Source organism: Heterocephalus glaber, unplaced genomic scaffold, assembly GCF_053883595.1.
Source record: "Heterocephalus glaber isolate CG9 unplaced genomic scaffold, H.glaber_assembly_v1.0 deba00001593, whole genome shotgun sequence".
In the NCBI taxonomy this organism is placed as follows: Eukaryota; Metazoa; Chordata; class Mammalia; order Rodentia; family Bathyergidae; genus Heterocephalus; species Heterocephalus glaber.
In genome coordinates this window covers 10,571,659-10,585,685 of record NW_028258368.1, presented here as the reverse complement: position 1 = coordinate 10,585,685, position 14,027 = coordinate 10,571,659, and the positions used below count along the sequence as shown (strand labels likewise).

The 14,027-nt window shown below is 47.7% G+C and overlaps 1 protein-coding gene across 7 annotated transcripts in view; it reads right to left on the bottom strand.

Moving 5' to 3' along the window:
• Rps6ka2 (ribosomal protein S6 kinase A2) overlaps positions 1-14,027 on the bottom strand; it is a 388,980-nt gene that overhangs the window by 57,916 nt on the left and 317,037 nt on the right. For all 7 annotated transcript variants that reach the window (XR_015444055.1, XM_013076709.3, XM_021238007.2 and 4 more), the window contains 4 exons: positions 11,488-11,567; positions 9,042-9,148; positions 5,326-5,363; positions 3,763-3,905 (listed from right to left, as the gene is read on the bottom strand). Coding sequence is in view for 6 of the 7 variants with exons in the window: in XM_013076709.3 (XP_012932163.1) it covers positions 3,763-3,905; positions 5,326-5,363; positions 9,042-9,148; positions 11,488-11,567 (368 nt within the window). In the remaining variant the exon portion in view is untranslated. The remainder of the gene's footprint in view (positions 1-3,762; positions 3,906-5,325; positions 5,364-9,041; positions 9,149-11,487; positions 11,568-14,027) is intronic.

Here is a 14,027-nt window from a genome sequence, read left to right as displayed (position 1 = left end):
ACATAAGGATAAACCAAACTGTATCATAGATGGCTGCAGGTGGTGGCAGAGTTGCCTCTGTGAAATGGGGTGTGGTGGGGCAGTATCCAGTGGGCAGACTTGCATGTGTGAGTATATAGATGGGCCTGAGTGCCCAGGTAGAAATACTTGCCCTGATAGTCACAGGTGTCCACCACAAAGCTCTGCAGAACCTCTCTGCTGTGGTGGAAAATCACTGTCTTTAAGCAAAACTGACTAAAGTTCAAAGCTTAGAAATGGAAAAGAACCTGACCAAATGGCAGCTGTTTCTACAGTGACGGTGAGTCCTGGTTCACTCTGTACTGGCCTGAAGTCAATCTTCAGGAAGGTGTTTAGGTGAAGGCTTGTAGACCTTTGAAGACTTGGAAACTGGCTGCCTCTGGTCTGTGAGATTGCTTTAGATCAGCGATGGCGAACCTTTTAGAACTTTCAGTGATAACAAACAGCCCACTGTGGCACACGTGCCATAGGCTCACCACCACTGTCTTAGATCCTCTGTGGTCCTGGACAGTGGCACCTCAGGCGCCAGGTAAACTGTGCTGGGCCACCTCAGCAAGTACTGGGGGCTCAGACCTCAGTAGTTGTCCCAGGCTCTGCCTTTCACTGTGGGGCCTATCCCTGGTCTGTGGGGTCATGAGGACAGTGCCCACCTCCATGGGCATTTCAAGGTGCATAGCTCATACTCTCTCAAGCCCAGACCAGGGCAATTCCCTCAGGTGCTGCCTATGTGGGCCTCCAAATTCTGATGAAAGCCCAAAGTGGCACCTCACAGACACACTGACTTCTAAAGTAATCCCTTCCCCAGGCTCGGGTAAGGCAGGACACTAAATGTCACACAGGCCCATCTCTTAGTTGCAAAGGAGAACTTGGAAGGAGTTTCTGATGTCGCCCAGGGAATCGTTGAGAGCCTGAGGCTGACATGGTCCAGCTGTCTGCTGGGAGCAAGTTATCACTCAGGCCAGAAGGATGAGGTGGCTGGACACCGCATGGATGCAGGTCAGCACAGGTGTTGTCTGGAAGCTCATCAATGCTCTGAGCCCTGGTTTGCATATCTGTGTATGGGCAGAACACCATCTCTGGCTCACTTGGAGATCTTTTGTGAGGATCAAGATCAAATGATCAACTTGATCACAGATCAAATGTGGCGATGTCTATAAATTCTCAAGTGCTATGTAGACTGTAACATTCATGCCCATCTCATGCTCATGGGCAAATGGCAGTTCTGGAACCAATGTGGTTGTCCTTCCTAGCTGTCACAGAATACCGAGTCAAATCGTTTTGGCTGAAATAACAGGATGATTCTGCCAAACACTGAGCAATTTTGTAAGGAGGGTCCTACGTTTGTAGGGAACTCAGGTGACCATCTTGGGGATGCCATGATGCCACCAGCTGCCTCAGTGAGGGTGCCTTTGGGGGCAGGAGCCACCCCAGTGTCAGCTTCTCAAGCTCTGAAGGCCGAGGGGCATGTGGTCTGGGCGGTGCCTGTACTTTCACTCTGTCCCTTGGGGAAGCCTGGGTGTGCTGGTGATGTGGCACTTGAGCACTGGGAGGTTTGCAGACACTGCTCACTGTGGAAGGTGGGTGATGTGGAGCAGCCACACACCAGAAGTGCCAACATGCGAAGACGGAGCCACAGAACCAAAGGGGGAAGCCAAGAAAGTCCCCAGAGATGGCTACATGGAGAAACAGCACGCAAGGGTGCCATGCTGGAGCCAACTCACAGTCGGTCTTGCTCCCACCTTGGGGGCTCCTCACCTTCCCTTTTGCAACCGTGCTGTCCTCCCTGAGCACTGCCACATGCCTCCCTGATTTCCAATAATTTTAATCAGAAAGGTGTTGAAAGGTACCGTATATTATGGGATAGATCTCATGGCCACTTGTTCCTACAGAAGAAACAGATCAGAGGAACGTCCAGGGTCTCTGGAAGTCAGACTAGTCTAGCTGGCTGTGCCTATGTCTGTCGTTTTTTCTGTTGACACAGCCTCATTAGGTTCAGGCCACTTCTTGCTCTCTGAGTTTCCAGGTAGCCTGGAGATGAGGCACAGCATTTCATGGCTTCCATTCCTTAGGTAAAGGTTTATCTGAAGCACTGGCTAGGTAGACGACTCACAAGCTCAGATTTACTTGCTCCATTAACTTCTTTGAGGACAGAAGATCACCCAGCAATCACCTAGTAAAGGACATGCAAGGACAGGGTCCAGAGACCAGAGGAAGCCAGGAGTCCTTGAAGGAACCTGGACTTACAGCATGGTGGCCTTGCATTCTAGGAGAACTTGGGTCTCAGGAGGGCTGGGGGACCTCAGGGAGGTGCATCACCCCCACCTCCCAATTACTGTTATCAGGGACTCAAAAGAAACTATTAGGATGTGAGCAGAGCTATCTACCAAAATCACCTTGAAGAGAGCAGAGATAACTAATTGTTTCATTAACATATCTAAAGAAAGACACTTTTGATCAGATAAAAGCAAAAGGAAAGCCTTAGAGACACCTGTGGTCTTCAGGAACAAGATGAATTGTATTTTAGCTCTTTCCATTACAGGCCTGAATAATCATAAACAACAAACATCACCACCCTCCTGGCTAACATTTACTGAGCTTTTATGAAGTCACTCTGCACTTTGTGTATATTAACCATTCAGCCAAAGAACTCTGTTGTGACTCCACTTGACCGAGCTGGTTCTCATTAAGACTTAACTTCCCTCATAGTCGCCAGCAGGGGTAAGATGTGCTGGTTCTGTGGGCAGGAGCAGCCTCTAATGTAGTGTGTGCATCTCTTACTGTGAGCTGAGTCATCTCCCCAGCTTGTCTGATGGACACTGTGCCCCAGGAAGAAGTTAGCAGTCTGTGTCACCAGAGCCAGGATTTCTGAGCCCTAGGTAGGACCAGGATCTAGGGGAATTGGTGACCTCGAGGTGGGTCCCTAGGACCTCAAACACCAGCATGGGCTTCCCAAGGGACACATCTGATTGGAGTCCTGTGGTGATAGTGGAAGAGAGATGGCAGGTGGGTGGAGGCATCTGGGTTTGGATGCACATGGCCAAACCTGGTGCTGGTTGGGTGACTGTCATCACACTTAATAAAGCTTTCCTACCTTGTTTCCTCCTTAGGAAATGTACAGCATTCCATGATTGGCTACCATTCATGTCCCATTCCAGAGTGGCAGAGAGTCAGGCCCACAGAGAGGCCATGCTGGGTCATGAGGCACTGCCCTGCTCAGGGAGGAGGGGTGGGGTCATTACTATGAGCACATGTAGGGACAGAGACTGTGTTGGTGGAGTTCCTGGTCTCAACAGCATTTGATTAGAGGCTCTGTCTGAGAAGTATATTCCTTTCTAAAGGTAGATGTAAAAATGTTTAATTCAATGTATACTTTAGCTCATGCTAAATTTTATGACTAAGTTAAAGGATTTTATGTTTGAAATAAAAGTATCTTTCGTGTGGAAATCACTGCATCCCTTAGAAATCCTTGCTAAATCTGTAAGAGTGTTAGTATAAAGGTTTGACCTTTAATGCATTTACATTCTTATTTAAATCCCACTTCCACTTTGTGATGGGGAGGCTGGGATGGGCAGAGGAGGATGCTGCCAGGGCATGCTCTGAAACTCACTGTCTCTTTCTCATGCCAGAGACCACGGTAGGCTTCCCCCCCCGGAAGGCTCCAGGGCTTCTGGACCAATTTGAGTGGGAAAGTCCACCTGGGGACAGCTACCCCTGCACAGGAGGCCACCAAGGACAAGCCATTACCATCAGCACTCCAAAGGACCACCAGTCGGCACTCTGTGTATGTCCACGCCGATTCACCACCTCAGGCGCCATGTATTCTATGGTCCCGCAGAATGAGTAGGCTCTCTTGTCATGATCGATGGCTTCCTTGCTCAGGCCAAAATCTAAATGTAAGCAAAACACAAGGTACCGCCTCGGACTCAGGCTGTGCCTAGGCAGACCCTGTTACTCCTGTCAATGTTGTCAACTGACCATAGAACCCTTCATCCCTCCCTCCCTCTCAATCAGGGGCAGCAGAGCCTTACTGAGGGTGGCCACCAGGCCTGAGTGAGCATGCAGTGTGGCCACTTCCTGAGGACAAAATCCACCAAGTGGGGTAGTTGTCTGTAAGTCTGTAAGTTTTGGTGGGCCTTGAAACAATACCAAGAAGCTTATTGGTAGCTGACATGAAGTCCCCAGAGATCCTTGTCCATATAAAAGCATGAAGGGGCCTTGGATCCAAACTGAAGGTTGGGGATGCAGGGTTGAGGCACATGGTGCTGCTCTGATAACACAGGAGGAAGGCAGAAGGAAGGATGGGTGGCTCGGGTGGGAGGTTCATAGCTGGCAAGGTTCAGGGGACCGGGGAGCCTTGCTAACTGTGAAGAAGAGACCAAGACTGGAGTGAGAGGGCAGAATGCGGAGCCCAGAGATAGCCACCTCCTACTCCCAGAAAGTGAGAACAGGTGATCTTACAGGGCACAAGGGACTTGCTGGTGTGGTTAAGGATCTGAGGTGGGAGATTGTCCTGGGTTATCTGGGTGGGCCCAACATCATTGCAAGGGTCTTTGTGTGAAGGAGAAGACAGAATTCAAGGACAGTAATTGGAAAATGGTGCTTTGCTGGTGTTGAGGGTGGAGGACAGGTCCGTGCCACGTGATGGGGCAGCCTGTAACAGCTGGGGAAGCAAGGAAGGGGTTCTCCCCAAGGCTTTGGAGGGAAGTTGGCCTGCTGACATCTTACACTCACTCCTGTGAGACTTGTGGCCTCTGAAACTGTGAGATGATAAATTATTTGTGTTGCTTTAGTATACTAAATTTCGATTTGCTAGAGCAACCATAGGAAGCTAATGCCAATGGGGCATTGTACCATAAGATGATGTTTTCAGTTTGGCTAAATTTGCTGGCAGCTACATGGTTTGGATGCAAAAGGGAGACCAGGTAAGTGGCTTCCACACAGGCTGGTCATGGCCAGGGATGTGATAAAAGTCACAAGACTGTAGCAGTGCTGCACAGGGTGACGCACTACAGAGAGACCCTGACATCTACCTGGGGGTCACCACTGGCTCAGGGTCACCCTCAGTGATGCCCAGCACAGACCCTGAGAGGGGCTTAGACAGGGCATGGGGGTGGGGTGAGTCTAAATGCTCCCATTCTATGAGGACACACAGCACAGCTAGCCCATGTCCTTGAAAATTCAGCCACATCAGAGGTGAACAAATGGTTGGCAAATGCTTGTGGGACAAAGAGCTGTGGCTGTGAAGTAGTCTTCAACTTATGAGGACTGAGATGAAGTCACCGAGGGAGACTATTGTCTCTTACAAACCTGTGATCTTGATGTGCCCTTCTTCATCCAGCAGGATGCTGAAAGAGAGGGACAGAAAACACAGGCTTAAGAGAGTCCAGCCCTGCCTGCCCCATGTATGGCACTTAGAGTCGGGTCCTGGGCAGCTTGAGCATCCTGTGCTTAGCACCATGGAGCCTATTGGGTGTGAAGAGCGGTTCTCAGATAGACACTTCCCTGTCTCATGGCCTCTCCCAGTCCAGGAGAGTAGTCAAAGCATCTTGTTCTTGAGCCTGAGTGCTGCAGGTTTGATACCTTTCTCAGTCTCCATAAAAGGGCTGGGACCCTCCAGCCTATTCTGCAGGAATAAGAGGAGGCCCCAGACGAGACTGGCACATTCAGGATGCTATGGCCATAGACATAAGACCTGAATAGACTTTTTTTTTTTTTTGGTACCAGGGATCAAATTTGGGACCTTGTGCCTGTGAGACAGGTGGCGGAACCACTGAGCTAAATCCCGAGCCAATAAGCTTGGAAACAGCCCAAGTGCCCATCAACTGGAGACTGGATAAAGAAGATGTGGGTTTTTTAGTAAAATGGAGTACTAATCAACCATAAAGATGGAGAGACTAGAGACATTTGTAGCTAAATGGATGCACATTGATGCCATACTCTTAAGTGAAATAAATAGGACACACATATGTAAATACCGAATAGTTTCTCTGGTGTGAGAAACTGAAAGTGTAAATAAAGATCAAAATGAATAATTAATAATGTGAAATAGGAAGAAAAGGTCCAAAGAGGACCCCCTACCAAAGGAGTAGGGGAAGTGTGAAGGGTAGGGAAAAAGAAAGAAGGGAGAGGAAAAATATGAGAAAAGGAAAAAATGGAAACAAAATCTTTGTAAATAAGGAGGGGTGGAGGAGTCAAAGGGAGGGCAGGGGAATGGGGAAAAAATAAGAACCAAGATACATCATGTACAGGTACAAGCTCCCAATGATGAATGTAACTGTACAGTACACCTAAAATGTACCAATAAAAGAATTTAAGGAAAAATAAAAGAGGAGGCCCCACAATTGCCCTGGCCCCATGGATTACTGGGGAGGTTCTCCATGCCCAGAGACCTCCTTCTCTCTTAGCTCCTCCCTGAACCCAGCCTCAGATCTTAGGACCACCCCTGGCCTCTGGCTGGATATGTGCCTAAACTTGGGCTTCAGCAAGGAGGAGCTCTGGGGTTCCTCTGGCTTCACCTTGTGACGAGACCTGCTCCCAGTGAAATGATCCCCTAGGGTACTGGTCTTGTTCCTGCTCAGCCTTGTCACATCACGAGTGGAAAGCTGGCTTTGCTTTTCCCAGTGATCATGCCTGATAGCGTGACTCCTCGTTAGAGAACAGAGGTGGGTCTGTAAGGGTGAGGGGCAGGGGTACCTCCATCAGCCCTTCTCTGGGCTGCAGGAGGGGGCTGGGGTTGTAACATCTCCAGACCCCAGGGTTCCTACCTTCCCCGTCTATTTTTTGGGCTGTCATTAAATCTCCAGTGAGATCCTGGGAGGTACCAGCCCAGCCCTAAAGAGATAAAAAAGTGGGATGGAGAGAAAATAAAAGCACAGTTGTGAGGAATGATATATGGTTATTGTTTTTTAAAAAAATCTGATAAAGAAGGAAGCCCAGCCCTCATAGACTACAGCCTGGATGACCTTAAGGATGCTATACTGAGGGAAGTCATCCAGCCACAGAAAGAGAAATCCTGTTGGTTTCCATTCACCTGAGCCCCCTTGAGTCATCAAGTTCACTGAGACAAAAGTAGAATGAGGTCTTGGAGGGGGTAGGGGAGGGGGATGTGGGGATGGAGTTTAACAGGAAGAGAGTTTCAGTTCTGCAGAATGAAAAGGGCTCTGAGCAGGACGGTGGTGATGGCTGCACTGCTCTGCAAATGTGCTCAGCACCACTGCACTGTTTAGTTAACCAAGGTTAAAGTGGCAAATGTTATCTGTATATTAACACAATTGTAAAAACCTGCCATGGGGTTAAAGCACATATACTATTTTATGGAAATGTGAAGAAGGAAAAGGCTATAGAATATTAACTAAGATGACAAGTTATAATTAAAGAAGCAAATGTTTTATCTTCGCTTTTTGGTTATACCCAGTCTCTGGCCAGAAATCAAGCAACTTTCAAGATTTGTTCCCTAATGACTCTAATTGAACAACAAAACCTTTCTCTTCACCCTGCAATTAAATATTACTATTTTTAGATGCAAGGTTCACTCTGTTCTTTAAGAAAAAGCAAGGACCAGTGCTCCTTGCTTAACAGGTACAGGGTGTGAGAGGGCTCTGTGCTCACGATAGGCTGCAGGATAACTACTAGGTCTGGGGGAAGGAGGATCGGCAGTCAGTGCAGGACTTCACCCTGAGACTCTTGAGCTGGAGGACAATTCACATGACTCTGACCGCTGAAATGACCTTCACACATAGCCAAATCCCCTTTGAAAGGCAGTTTGGCTTCGGGTCCCTGCTCCTTGAGGGAGACAGCTGCAGCTTGTAAGCTACTGCTCTCTGGGGCACTCAGCACAAGGCCTTTTATGGTTGTCTGCAAATGTACACACAGGTGCAGTCAGAGACATTCTGCTGACTGGTAGCAATGCCAGAGCTGGTGCCATGTGTCATGCATATGGGCAGATATGCTTCACTGATGTGCTGTCATCTGGCAAACCTAGATGTTTCCTATAAATGACAGCCACATCTAACCAGCTGGCCTCAGAGAGACATTTGTCTTTATCTTTATCTCAGCACAGTGTAGGTGGCAGGAGGGATGAGGAGCAGGGGCCGGCATCTGCCCTGACCCTGTGATCCCTTGCAGTTAAGGCACAAAGTGGGCTGTCCTGGTGTGCCCATGCTGGCTGGCTGTACCAGGAGGCATCTTATCTGGGCAGGTGTGAGCTGTGGTCTCCAGGCGGCACAGCTCAGCCTCACAGGTAGTGAGTAGCACGTGAGAAATCAGTGACTTCACCTCTGGGACGTAGTGTACCTCATCTTCTCTTCTAAGTGGGCCCATCGCAGTACATCAGTCCACAAAGCACACATAACAAAAAACTCTAAAGTGAGAGCACTGTTATTTTTGGAGGGATGTTAATACTTTAATTTAGACTAGATTAACAGACTATCCTAGAATTAATAGATGAGAGATTATGGTTTTGGTGGGATCTTGGCCTGGGGATTCTGAGGCCACTATCTCTGGGGTGACTTGTCACCTATAAATGGATCAAAAAGTCCACCAAGAGGAGGCAAAATGGACCATATTCCTTAGGTTTGTTGAAGTAGCTCAAAAGCTCCCTAAATCTGGAGCCAGGAGATAAGAGGGAGAGAAGCACAGACCAATGTCTTGTTTGGGGTGCTCCCTAATGGCAGAGGTGACCTACTTGAGAGGGAGTGGGAACATGGAACCAGAGCCACGGGCTCCCCTCCAACCTACTGGGCACCCACATGCCAGCCATGTGAACCTGGGCCTTGCCACTTTTGGGGCTTAATGAGGATTGGGTGTGAACAGCCGTGGGGAAGAGCTGCAATACAACTGGGCACCTTTCCAGGGTGGGAATGTGGCATCTCTCCCTACTGGAATTCTAACATGAGTCTGTCTCCAGCCCACTGTCTGAAATATTTACTTAGGAAATAAATACTGGGCAGTGGCCACTAATGTGGATAGAATATCCACAGCCAGGTGATGGGGTGATGGGGCTCTCCCACTTTCTCCTCACTTACTTCTCGGGCTTCAGGTCCCGGTAGATGATCCCCAGGCCATGCAGGTGGTCCAGAGCCAGAGCCAGCTCTGCCAAGTAGAACTTGACATCCTCCTCGGTGAACATAACCTACAGGGGAGAGAGGGACCTGCTGGTTAGCTCATCTCCCAGATGTTTGTTCTAAGGAACCCTGCAAGGACCCCAGGACTCAGCCCAGGAAGGCACACATGATACAAGTCCTGGGCCTGGAACAAGGCTGTTCTGGCTTCTCTTTTGGAAAGGTGAGTTCTCTTCACAGTTTCAAGGTCAGTGAGAAGCAGTCTCAGAATCCTCAGTCAAGGCTCCCTCTTTACCAATCTGTCCTCCTTGCCCCCCTGAATCATGAAGCTCTGGAGTGTGTTTCTGGGTTTCTATTCTAATATGAGTGCTTTTGATGCAAATTCATCACATCTCAGTGCAAATAACTAAGTCACACTGTGAAGGATGGAAAAGCAGTATAGAATGCAGATCTCAAATCTCACCTCTCTCCCTCGGGTTGACGCAAAGTAACCCTAGTAAACCACTGCCTGCCTGAAGGGATTAGTTCTACCGAAGGCAGCACACAGGTGGTGCTTCTAGCCAGGGAGGCTTGCTGGAGAGGGGCTCATAGGTGTCAGGGGCAGAGGCTCTCAAGTGGCTGGGACAGCTACGTGCTTGGCAGAGACCAGGCTGTCACTGAAAGGACACTTCCAGTTGGGCCTGCAAGGTCCTGGACAGCGACTCAAATCCTTCCTTGGATTCTGGAATCCCTGTTCCATTTCCCATGGGTTAAAAGCCCCTTTCCTGCCTGGCTGTTTTTTTCTCTAAACTGGCCAGTTTGTCCAGTGGGCTTGCTGACAGTCAAAGTTGCCTGCTGTCAGATTCTCCCTCCGTGGACTCTGTACACTTTTGTGCTGACACCACAGGTCCTGTGTGCAGTACATTACTCAGAGGACCACTGAATTTTTCTACTTGCCCAAGTCTCAGTGTGGTCCCCAAGGAGAAAGACAAGCAATTTACCATAGATATGGGTCCCTTGAAGGCGGTTACGGTACCCTGCACGTGGCAGGATGCTGCCTATGGTGCTGTTGACCAAGAGAATGCAGGGGAAGTGCTTTTCACATTTCCACACTCCAAGAACCTGCTTGCCCATGTGAGACAACCTCTGTTCTACAGTAAAGAGTCTAACATGTCTCCACTGTGAGGACTGACAGGGCCTTTTGCTAATTATTCTTGCCTTTGGCTAAGAAGCCTGACTATAGGTTGGTTGAAAGCAGACCCCAGAGGCTGGTTTCCTATAGAAGAGATGGGCAGAGAGCAAATTGATGGATACTGCATGAGAAAGTGGCAGGCGCCTATCACTGGATGGGTCCCTGCACCCAAGAACTTTGTCCAGAACATGAAATAGATTTCTCTCACCCACTGTTGTCCCCTAAATAAGCTGCCCCACGTGTACAGTGTGCCATGGCCCCAGGGACACCTGATGGTAGAGAGAGAGCAGCCCTTAGACCTGGGGACCCCTGCCTTCATCTACTGTCCCGTTTGGGTTTATGTCAGGCAGAGGGTTCCTGCTGAAACATGGGGAAGGTGAGAGAGGGAGAGGGAAGCTGACACCCATGGTAACAGGGAGCTAAAACCACCACAACAGAAGGGCATCTGGAGCACAAGACACCAGTTCCCCATGCTAAATGAGCATGTTGCTGCCTTCCCGCTTCTTTGCGGTGTATAAAATGGCCTCACACAGAATCACTCGAGTGAAAGCCTGGTGTGAATGGAGCTCTGGCCTTCTCCATCCCATGGCACCCAGCACTCCTCAAACCATGAGGGCCCCTGAGCCTCTCTGGGGAACCCAGTTGACACCCTGGGAAGTCCCCAGCTGAGTTGCAGGAGGTCAAGGTCACTCCAGGCTTTGAAAGAGCTGACAGAGCTCAGGCTGGGCCAGCAGGCTGCCGGTTTCTGAAGCTGTGTGTGTGCTTGGACACTAACACACATGCACTGTGCACACACACACACCAAATGCCACACACATCGCACCCCCCCACCCCATACATATCACATACATCCCACACCATGCGCACCACACAATCCTACATGCAATACACACTACACACCACACGCACACACTACATACTACACACATCCCACACAACACACATATAACATACACTCCACACCACAAATCACACATCTCACACACCACTTCACACTCAGATACCACATGTACATACAACATACATAAACCACACATGTACACCATACTACACATACTATACCACACACCCCACATACATTCCACACATCCCCCACACGATACAATTGTCCACACCACATCACACAGCACACACCCACACATCCACACACCATGCACTCACCTTCACAGGCCATTTCCCCTCAGGTTCCCCAACTCCAGAACTGCAGGCAGAATCCCACAGTGGTGGCAAGTGGCTCACCTCTTTGGACAACCTGGTGAAAAGGTCCCCACCACGCAGGAAGTCGAGGATCAGGTAGAGTTTTCCTTCTGTCTGAAAGGCTGCAGAAGGAGACACAGGTGAGTCCTCCACAGTGCACAGGGGTCCCTCTAACAATCTCTTTGTGGTTCCAAGCCCAGTTTCTCTTTGGCTTATACAGGACTGGGTAACTTGTAAGCTGTCACTTCAGAAGTGCATGGGAAGCCAGGGGAGGACAGGGACAATAAGCTGTGTCTCACTTTCCTTGGAGTCTTGAGGTGTTTTTTTTCTTTTTTCCTTCTTCCTTCCTCCTCCCCTTTTAATCACAAAGGGATCCACAGAAAGAAAGGCATTTTCATGTCTAAATTATTCTCAGTGTCCCTACAGTTAATTAGCTTTGGTTATAGCTGTGTTTGTCTAGGAAGCTGACTTTTGCAGAGTGTTAGTTAGTGAATACTGTGTGGATGTCCTTATAATGTTGAAGCAATGTCTCATTTATCTGCATCCTAACAACTCAGAAGACGAGATGACCCACCACTGGCCTTCTTCTCTGGCAGTGTTGGTAACTGGTCATCTGGGTTATTTGCGTGTGACAAGTTCATGTTCCCTGGTCTGGTCACCATGTGTGACAGTGGGTTTATTCTTTATGGTTCAGGGCACAGGCAACCCACACAGGAGGACCAGGAGAAACCAGGGACCATTACCACTGCTGTGACAGCCAGGTCACTGTGAGCAATCTGTTAGGTCTGTTAGACCAGTGTTAGGGCCTGTTATCTGGAACCTGTTGATAGACACAGGAAGCACGGCTGGAAAGAGTCCTGATACTTAGGTACTCCAAAACTTCCAATTTTCTAAATGTAAAAGCTGGAATCACTATTAATGCTGGGGTTTAGAACCACAGTCTCTAACTAGAAAACCCTTTATGGGAACTGTGTACCATAGAACGTGGAGCACATATCCATCTTGTGGCTTGATGAGCAGTTGCTGATATTGTGGCCACTTACAGAGGTAATGCAGAGAATCTGCTTTAAAGTCTTTGTGCCAAATACGGTGGTTCATATTTGTAATCTCAGCTACTCAGGAGGCTAAGACAGGAAGATTGCAAGTTTGAGCATAAATTGGACAACTTAGGAAGATCTTGTTTCAAAATAAAAAATAAAAAGTGCAAGGGATGTAGTTCAGTAGTAGCATACCCTGGGGAGTGATGTACCACACACCCACACACACACCTATAAAAGTCTTTGTTTTTTTAAAAAATTAATTTTATTGGTACATTTTAGGTATACATTATAATGACGTTCATCATTGGAAATTTGCACCTTTACATAATCTCTCTTGGTTCTTATTTTTTCCCCATTCCCCTACCCTCCATGCAACCCCTCCATCCCTCCCTATTTGCAAAGGCTTTGTTTCCCTTTTTTCATTTTCTCATATTAATTCCATTCCCTTCTTTCCTTTCCCCTACCCCTCCCACTTCCCCTTCCTCTTTGCCCCTTTTCTTCCTATTTCACATTATCTATTATACCTTTTAATCCTTATTTATTCTTTCAGGTTTCCAAACTAGAGAAACTATTTGGTATTTACACGTGTGTCCCATTTATTTCACTTAAGAGTATCACCTCAATGTGCATCCATTTAGCTATGTCTCTAATTCCTCATTTTTATGGCTTAGTAGTACTCCATGTAAAAAAAAACCCCACATTTAATTTTTCCAGTCTCTAGTTAATGGGCATTTGGGCTGTTTCCAAGTTTTAACTATTACAAATTATGCTGCTATAAACATGGGTGTACATATATCACTGTGGTATGATTCTTTTAATTCTTTGGGGAAGATCCCCAGCAGTGGAATAGCTGGGTCAAATGGGACTTCCAGTCCTTGTTCTTTGAGGTATCTCCATACTGATTTCCACAGTGCTTGCACCAGTCTACACTCCCAGCAGCAGTGGAGCAGGGTTCCTCTTTCCCCACAGCCCCGTCAGCATTTGTTATTGGTTGATTTCATGATAGCAGCTATTCTTTCTGAGGTGAGGTGGAATCTCAGCGTTGTTTTCATTTGTATTTCTCAAATGACCAGTGATGTTGAACATTTTTTCATATGTTTATTTGCTATTTCTACTTCTTTGAGAAATGTCTGTTCATTTCAGATGCCCATTTTTGTATTGGGTCTTTAAATTTGGGAGGTCTGATTTTTTAAAGTTCTTTATAGATTTGAGATAGAAGACCTTTGTCTGAGGAACAGCAGGTGAAAATTTTTTCCCAGATTGTGGATTGTCTTCAGTCTGTTGGTGGTTTCTTTTGCTGTGCAGAAGCTTTTTAGTAAGAAGAGATCCCACTTGTTGATTGTTTGTGCTAGTTCACGGGCAGCTTAGGTTTTGTTCATAAAATTTTTGCCTACACCAATGTCTTCAAGAGTTCTACCTAACTTCTGTTCATAAAATCTTTTCCTACACCAAGAGTTCACCTTCAAGAGTTCTACCTAACCTCTGTTCCAGCTGGTTCAGCATTTCTGTTTTAATATTTAGATCTTTAATCCATTTTGATTT